General features: G+C 46.8%; 1 protein-coding gene across 1 annotated transcript; it reads left to right on the top strand.

Moving 5' to 3' along the window:
• Positions 1–4,716: 4,716 nt before the first annotated feature.
• gja10a (gap junction protein alpha 10 a) lies at positions 4,717–8,340 on the top strand. The gene is made up of 3 exons (XM_072365210.1): positions 4,717–4,805; positions 6,146–7,599; positions 8,142–8,340. Exons 2-3 carry the CDS (start codon positions 6,183–6,185, stop codon positions 8,186–8,188), a joined length of 1,464 nt encoding a protein of 487 aa, XP_072221311.1. The 5' UTR covers positions 4,717–4,805; positions 6,146–6,182; the 3' UTR covers positions 8,189–8,340.
• Positions 8,341–9,085: the final 745 nt, after the last annotated feature.

Genomic DNA, 9,085 nt, shown 5'->3' on the forward strand with positions numbered 1-9,085 from the left:
CATTCCCCCTAACTTACAAAGCTCCTCACCTCCTCTCAATGTCACTTTGAAACAAAAAACAAAAAAAACTAAATACATCCATAAAAACAGAGAGTGGAGCCATATTTCCCCTCAGCCATCCATCCATCCAGAGTAACTCATTTAAATCTTTCCACTCATTCACTGTGCAGATGACAGCTGGTATATTTGATGTATTTCAGACACTCCCTGAATAGAGCGGCGCTTCTTAATTCACATAAAGATGAATACACTCTAAATATGAAGGTTCAGAATGTGTTAAAATCTCTTTTTATCACACTGACATAAAACTGAATGACTCAGTGAACTTTTGTTCTGTTTCCACCCACACAAGCGCCTACTTTAATATGCTGATCATGAATTAATATTAATACTGAAAATAAGTTGAATTTCCAGTCAGACAGATGTTGGTAAAAAAACAAAAACTGTTTTTAAAGCCAAAATGTGACCCAACCCACTGTTGCAGCTCACAGGTTAAGATGTTAATAGTGTCTTTTTGTGTTTCTGATTATTTAAACTGAACAATTTAAGTTTTAAATCTAGTTCTTCCAGTCCAGTTCAGCTTTATTTGTTATGCACTTTAAAATAACCACAGTGGACCAAAGTGCTGTACAGGATTAAAAAAAACATAATGAATAAAAGGTTTACAAAGAATTGAAACATAATAAAGTAAAATAGAATAAAAGTCAACATCTCACATAGTATTTAAAGCCAAGGAAAAAAGATCTATTTTAAGAAGGGATCTAAAAACCGACAGAGAAGAGGCTGTCTGATGTGCTCAGGGTTAAAAACAGGAAATCCATGTGATAAAAATCAGCTTGGACATAGTGGCTGGATAGTATAGTGGAAAGATTAGAATACATTCCAGAAACAGTCACTTGTAACTCCATTTTTCATACACTCAACAGTCTTTGTTGTGAACCTCAAATGGAGGTTTTTCTTTTCTCTAAGTCCATCCCATGATCAGCAGCTTCAGCAGCAGTGAGCTGCAGTAAAGGTTTCCTGTGTGATGTCATCAGTCTCTCTCATGGTTGTGGAGGAATCTCGGCCCACTCTTCTTTCACTGAGGTTTGCAGCTTTGGTTTATGCACAGCTCCCTCCACAGTCTCTCTGAGCATTGCACGGTCTGACCTTGGGGTGACCTTTAACCTTTAACCTGCTAACTGAGGCCTGTAGAGTCTGAGATGTAGCTCTGGGCTTTTTCACCTTGGGCTGACCTTTAACCTTTAACATGCTAACTGAGGCCTGTAGAGTCTGAGATGTAGCTCTGGGCTTCTTCACCTTGGGGTGACCTTTAACCTTTAGCATGCTAACTGAGGCCTGTAGAGTCTGAGATGTAGCTCTGGGCTTTTTCACCTTGGGGTGACCTTTAACCTTTAGCATGCTAACTGAGGCCTGTAGAGTCTGAGATGTAGCTCTGGGCTTTTTCACCTTGGGGTGACCTTTAACCTTTAACATGCTAACTGAGGCCTGTAGAGTCTGAGATGTAGCTCTGGGCTTCTTCACCTTGGGGTGACCTTTAACCTTTAACATGCTAACTGAGGCCTGTAGAGTCTGAGATGTAGCTCTGGGCTTTTTCACCTTGGGGTGACCTTTAACCTTTAGCATGCTAACTGAGGCCTGTAGAGTCTGAGATGTAGCTCTGGGCTTTTTCACCTTGGGGTGACCTTTAACCTTTAGCATGCTAACTGAGGCCTGTAGAGTCTGAGATGTAGCTCTGGGCTTTTTCACCTTGGGGTGACCTTTAACCTTTAACATGCTAACTGAGGCCTGTAGAGTCTGAGATGTAGCTCTGGGCTTCTTCACCTTGGGGTGACCTTTAACCTTTAGCATGCTAACTGAGGCCTGTAGAGTCTGAGATGTAGCTCTGGGCTTTTTCACCTTGGGGTGACCTTTAACCTTTAGCATGCTAACTGAGGCCTGTAGAGTCTGAGATGTAGCTCTGGGCTTTTTCACCTTGGGGCGACCTTTAACCTTTAACATGCTAACTGAGGCCTGTAGAGTCTGAGATGTAGCTCTGGGCTTCTTCACCTTGGGGTGACCTTTAACCTTTAACATGCTAACTGAGGCCCGTAGAGTCTGAGATGTAGCTCTGGGCTTTTTCACCTTGGGGTGACCTTTAACCTTTAACATGCTAACTGGGGCCTGTAGAGTCTGAGATGTAGCTCTGGGCTTCTTCACCTTGGGGTGAACTTGCTGGGACGTCCACTCCTGGGAAGATTGACAGCTGTCCTGAATGTTTTCCACTTGTGAATAATCTTTCTCTCTGTAGAATGATGGACTCCAGATAGTCTGGAAATGGCCTTATAACCCTTCCCAGACTGATGGCAGCAGCAGCTGCTGAAACACCGCTTCTGTGTTTTGTCTCAGTTATTTTTCCAGAAGTAATGACAGTGTGATTTGTGTTCACCTGAGGTTAGATTTACTGAGTTTTAACAGCTGCTGAGGAACAGATGAGTTTTATTACGTCCTGATAAAGAAAATGTTAGAATTTGAAGAGGGTGGACATTCTTTTTCATGACTTTAAAATGAGCCATCACCCTCGTTAAATAGTGATTTCTAAAAAGGTAAATCAGCTAAACTACGGCGTGTCTGCTGGTAAACTGAGGCGTGGTGAGCTGTTTATGCGGTGGGTGGAGCTCTGATGCAGCAGAGTTGTGTAACCCAATGATCCTGGGGTGACATCTGGCTCTGGGCCTCGGCGACCACGCAGCAGCTTCTGAAGGGAAAATCAAATCAATGCTGCATTGACTGTGTGAGGGCGCGATGGAAACCTAATTAAAGGCCCTGCAGGCACAGCTGGTCATTTCATGCAGCCAAGCAGCAGAGCTCTAAAATAAAACCAGCAGTATGTGCTCGAGCTCTGGAAGGGGCCTGATCTGTGCAGACAGCAGGTTTACATGTAAAGAAAAAATCAACAACAGTAGTTTGGTCTTCACTGACAACAAATTATTTCTGCCCCCCCTTCTTTCAAATCTGCAGTTTAATCACACAGTTCAGGTTTTAAGCTTTGTTCCCAACAGGATGGAGTAGCAGACTTCCAGTTTGGAAGTCTACTTTAATTCTGACGCAGCAGGTGTGGTCGGGGTGTTAATCAGAGCTACTGGTTTCATACATCCAGATCCAGAACATCTGTGACACTGGCAGCCCAAGTTGTTTCAATGGTTTGAACCCATCAGTGCTGTTTAAATAAGCCCGGAGATGGTGGTGATTGAGCCCAGCTGTCTGTAATTCTGATCTGAACTGAAGGTTTTGACTCCATCTGGGGGCTGAATGCACAGATCCAAAGGCTGCTGGACAGAACTAACATCAGAACCAAAAGGCTGCTGGACAGAACTAACATCAGAACCAAAGGCTGCTGGACAGAACTAACATCAGAACCAAAGGCTGCTGGACAGAACTAACATTAGAACCAAAGGCTGTTGGGCAGAACTAACATTAGAACCAAAGGCTGCTGGGCAGAACTAACATTAGAACCAAAGGCTGCTGGGCAGAACTAACATTAGAACCAAAGGCTGCTGGACAGAACTAACATCAGAACCAAAGGCTGCTGGACAGAACTAACATCAGAACCAAAGGCTGCTGGACAGAACTAACATCAGAACCAAAGGCTGCTGGACAGAACTAACATTAGAACCAAAGGCTGTTGGGCAGAACTAACATTAGAACCAAAGGCTGCTGGGCAGAACTAACATTAGAACCAAAGGCTGCTGGGCAGAACTAACATTAGAACCAAAGGCTGCTGGGCAGAACTAACATTAGAACCAAAGGCTGCTGGGCAGAACTAACATCAGAACCAAAGGCTGCTGGGCAGAACTAACATTAGAACCAAAGGCTGCTGGACAGAACTAACATTAGAACCAAAGGCTGCTGGACAGAACTAACATTAGAACCAAAGGCTGCTGGACAGAACTAACATTAGAACCAAAGGCTGCTGGACAGAACTAACATTAGAACCAAAGGCTGCTGGACAGAACTAACATTAGAACCAAAGGCTGCTGGGCAGAACTAACATTAGAACCAAAGGCTGCTGGACAGAACTAACATTAGAACCAAAGGCTGCTGGACAGAACTAACATTAGAACCAAAGGCTGTTGGGCAGAACTAACATTAGAACCAAAGGCTGCTGGGCAGAACTAACATTAGAACCAAAGGCTGCTGGACAGAACTAACATTAGAACCAAAGGCTGCTGGGCAGAACTAACATTAGAACCAAAGGCTGCTGGGCAGAACTAACATTAGAACCAAAGGCTGCTGGGCAGAACTAACATTAGAACCAAAGGCTGCTGGGCAGAACTAACATCAGAACCAAAGGCTTTTTCTCTGTGGGATTGAGTCCAAACAGCAGGGTGCCCTTCACTGACATCACAGACATGTTTCAGACCAGAGCTGCAGTACCACAGAGCCTGGGTCAGAACCCCTCTGGGCCTCCCCATCTCTCTGGGAGCTCCAGAAGCCGCTCTGCTGAACAAACATGCTACTCTCTATCACTGAGGCGGATATTGACGGTCCCAGCTGGAGTTGGCAGTCCTGGCATGGGAGCAGGATGCGGGGTGGGGGCAGTGTCCCGGCAGGAGGAGATCGATGCTCACATCCTGTGAACCCTGCATGTAACACGGCAGAGCACTCCCATCCCACAGACCAACGGGCACACAGCAGAGGGACGTGGATTCTGAAATCAGCCAAAACAAGGACGTCCCAACACCTCCATGGGGTAGATCCGCCCGGACGTCACAGGAACCACAACCATGATGGAGGGCAGCGGAGGGAAGCCGGACCTGTGATATGTAAGTTCTGTTGGCATGTTTGTGCGTTTGTTGTAATGATCCATCATCAACCTGATCAGTTTCTGATGTAAATCCGCTCTGGATGCTTCTGTCTTACCATAAAATCACTGATCCTACTGCATCCTGTTCCCAAACACTTCGATGGCCCTCAGGGTCAAAGCACAGCAGCAGCACAACAACACAGGGTGGCATTTCAGAAGGTTTCACGAAAACCTTAAAAAACTTTAAAAACACACGGCTGGTCAGGTGTTTGTCTAAGGAACTGCTTTCCTCTCCTGAACCTGATGTTTGAACAGTTCTGTATTTTCCTCCCATTGGTGCTGTTGCGATGTTGTCTTTTTACTGAAGATGATTCCACATGTGACCACGAAGTTTCCTCCTCTGAGATCTCTTCATCCTCCTTTTTGATAACATTTTATTCAGAAATCAGGTCAAGCTGCAGACATTTAAACTAAATCTGGGCATGCTGTAATTCTGCTCCTCTGTAAACAGTCTGTGAGTAAAGTCTGCTCTATGTCCTGAACTGTGGCCTCTGTGCCAGCAGCAGGAAGTGATGTCATAAACAGCTGATGCACTCACAGTGAACTCACCTGCTCTGAAACACAGAGATGATCATCAGAGTGCTCACCTGAGCAGGTGTGTAAGGAGACAGCTCCTTCTTTAGGTTCTGAGGAGAAGAGTGTTCAGATTCAGAATCAGTTCAGATTTAGTTTTGCTGCAGATGTGGCTGCAAAGGATTAAAAACTGTTCTGATCCGTCCATGGAGTGAAGGAACATCGATGGATCCAGAGGTTCCAGAGTTTAGGTCCTGATGAACACAAAGTGAAACAGTAATGGGAGCTCCGGGGGGTTAGGGTTAGGGGTAACCTGAGTTTGTCTTGGGTTAGGACCTCTAATCCTTACCTACCATCAAAACACCAAATGAAGGAAGCTTTTCTAGAAGAATGGTGTTCCTCCCTCCAGAGGAGTTCCACAGAACTGATTCTGTTCTTGTGGACTGATGAACTTCATCACTGTAGTTGATAAATGTGTTGGTTGTAACTCAGTGGAGATGCTCCACAGTTATGTGGTGCCATCTGGGTGGAGGATGGCTGAAGTCCTCATGGTTGAGCTGCAGTCAGCTGTTTCTGGTGGCATTACTGGTGAGTTTTACTGATCAGCTGTTACCTTGTTTACCAGCTGTCTGATGCCCTGACTTCCTGTTTCCTTTGGTTTGTTGGTGACTGCAGGCTTGTTTGAGGCCCATATTATTGTGTAAATTACAATTTTACTGAAAACGAACCAGTCTCCTGCATGAAGTCCTGAGCTGAGTCTAATGAGCTGTATCTGTGTCTCCTCAGTCTGAGTATGAGGCAGTGACGTGGCGAGAAGCTGACCATGGGTGACTGGAACCTGCTGGGCAGCATCCTAGAGGAGGTCCACATTCACTCCACCATTGTGGGGAAGATCTGGCTCACCATCCTCTTCATCTTCCGCATGCTGATCCTAGGAGCGGCTGCTGAGGACGTGTGGGACGACGAGCAATCAGAGTTCGTGTGCAATACGGACCAGCCGGGCTGCAAGGCCGTCTGCTATGACCGGGCCTTCCCCATCTCCCTAATTCGCTTCTGGGTGCTGCAGGTCATATTCGTGTCTGCGCCCTCACTGGTCTACATGGGCCACGCTCTCTACTGCATCCGAGCGCTGGAGAAGGAGCGTCACCGGCGCCGGGCCCAGCTGAAGGAGGAGCTGGACGAGGTGGAGCTGGCGCTCAATGAGCACAAACGCATGGAGAAGGAGCTGAGGAGGCTGGAGGAGCAGAGGAAGGTGAAGAAGGCTCCTCTGAGAGGCTCTCTGCTGAGAACCTACATCATCCATATCCTTACTCGCTCTGTGGTGGAGGTCGGCTTCATCCTGGGCCAGTACGTCCTCTATGGCGTCCAACTGGAGCCCCTCTACAAGTGTGAGAGGCTGCCCTGCCCCAACAGCGTGGACTGCTACATCTCCAGGCCCACAGAGAAGACCATCTTCATGGTATTCATGATCGTTATCGCCGGAGTGTCGCTGTTCCTGAACATTCTGGAAATATCTCACTTGGGAGTCCGTAAAATCAAACAGACTCTGTATGGAGAGAGGTACACAGAGGATGACAGCATGATCTACAGGTCCAAGAAGAAGTCCTTACAGCAGCTATGTGTCATGAGCCAACTCTCCCCTCACAACGGGCCTCTGACTCAGACCTTCAGAGTGATTCCAGAGGCTGACATGAAGCCTCCTCTTTACAGCTGTGGGCTCAGAGTCAGTCAGGAGGGCCCAAGACTCGACAGCTTTGCTCAGCTGGGTCAGGCCGCCTACACCGACCCCCAAACAAGGATGCCCGCTGGGGCTGGACTGAGCTGTGCAAGCCAGTGCCCCCAAACTACCACCCGTCCAGAGGTTCAAACTGTGGTGATGGACCACCATCCGGCCTGGACCTCTGTTACTGTTGAGGCACCAAGCCAAGTGGACCTCCACGGGGGGGAGCATCTTCCCCCCAGCCACCTGGAGCCCCTGTTGTCTGGGGTCACCTTGAGGCCCGGACCCCTCAGGGACCTTGATGAAGATGAGAGACGGGAGTCAACAGGCAGCGAGCTCCTCATCCCCAACCCCAGGAAGACCAGCTTCATGACCAGGCCGCCGTCCGAGAGCCTGTCATCCATGAGCGGCTCCACCAGCCCGTCCCTGCACTCCTCAGAGGAGTCCGACGAGCTCGGCTCGCTGCAGGGAGACATGCCGATGATGCCGCCCGCCGGAGGACGAAGAATGTCGATGGCAAGTACAGATCACAGCGTCTCATGACCCTCAGATGTTAAGTCCAGCTTCTTTAACATTTACAGAAACGTGTAAACCAGTCAGTCAGGCTGGGTGGTTGGTTGCAAAGTTGTGGTCTGAGCCTAAAAAGGACCAACGAGAGGAGGCGTTGTCCTTTAAAAAGAAATGGTTCCTGTAGATGTGGACCAAAAGCAACCATCAGCATCTGTTCACACAGAGCTCTGATAGGACTCCAGACAAACACAGGAGGAAAGTAGAACCTGGAGGTCCTCAGATGGGAATCTGACAATAATCTGAAAATAATAAGTTTTGTCATTTTAATACAAAACAACTTCTTTTTATCTTAATATACATTTGAAGGATTTCAGAAACTCCTCATTTAACAACAAAAAGAAAATAATCTTTAGTATGGAAAAAAAGTCAAACTGTTCTTAGTGCTGGTTTCTGAATGTTTAACATCTTCTAAATCAGGAATCTGCTGGTCATACTCTGTCTGTGTGAGCAGGGTATGGAGGAGGCTGTAAACTGTGTGTTTGTCTGTTTCAGAGCATGTTTCTGGACATCTCCTCCATCATGAAAAAGTGAGGAGATGAGCTGCTGGCTCACCAACAGAAGCTGTATCACTGCTGCATCAGCATCGATTACTGGCTGCAGCCACAGAGTCAGTCAGCCATGATGAGGCCACGGACGAGTGCATAAGGCCTTCGGGCCAAAGAATCTGTGGTTAAAACGTGTTGGGACACAGCGTGGTGAACTGTGAAGCTCTACTGGCTTCTATAACTAAAGACAGTGTGTAAAGTCGTTTATATGCAGTCGCCTCAGCAGAAATCCTGATTCTCTGTTATATTCACATTAAAATCTTCTAACAAAACCACAGAACTTTTGATTTAATCACGACACACACCAGCAACACACTGCACAATCCTCATGCTTTATTTCCCTTTCAAACCTTTTCTTATCAAAGAATGAGATGTGACATGGTGCTCAGTATTTACAAAATCCAAAGAAACATTCCAACATTCAGAGATAAAAAACAGAAACAGAACAATCATCCTGCAGTTACACAAAGATGTAAAAAATGGCTCACAAAACCTGCAAATACAATGGAGTCACTGTAAAAAGTTAGAAACACGGCATCTATCGAACAGTCCATTCCTATGGAGGAGGTATGCAGGTAGATGGGACTGTAGCCTGGGTTCTGCTGGGTCTGAGCGGGCCGGGGTTCCCTCTGAAGCTTTGCGGTGGGTCGTGGGACGCTGGGTAAACCTTTCAAACCAATATCATCCCGACTGTTGCAATCAGTACAGACCCGTTAACTCTGGCTCCGTGTCAGAGACTCTCTGATCCAAATGAAGAGCTGGTCTCAGATGTCGGATTAATTTCAGCAGAATATCAGAGAAACCAGGGAAATTAATCAAACATCACATGAGAAACTTCCTCTGATGTCACCATGAAGCTGAAAAATTAGCCAGAACTTTCCAACCTTCAGT

Source organism: Leuresthes tenuis, unplaced genomic scaffold (genome assembly GCF_036924035.1).
Source record: "Leuresthes tenuis unplaced genomic scaffold, fLeuTen1.0.hap1 SCAF_15, whole genome shotgun sequence".
Lineage (NCBI taxonomy): Eukaryota > Metazoa > Chordata > Actinopteri > Atheriniformes > Atherinopsidae > Leuresthes > Leuresthes tenuis.

What these genes read in the sequence shown, in the direction of transcription:
- gja10a (XM_072365210.1), top strand. Translation starts at nt 6,183, where the DNA reads ATGGGTGACTGGAACCTGCTGGGCAGCATCCTAGAGGAGGTCCACATT. An exon ending in ACGAAGAATGTCGATGGCAA is followed by an intron (nt 7,600 to 8,141) that starts GTACAGATCACA and finishes TGTCTGTTTCAG; the next exon opens with AGCATGTTTCTGGACATCTC.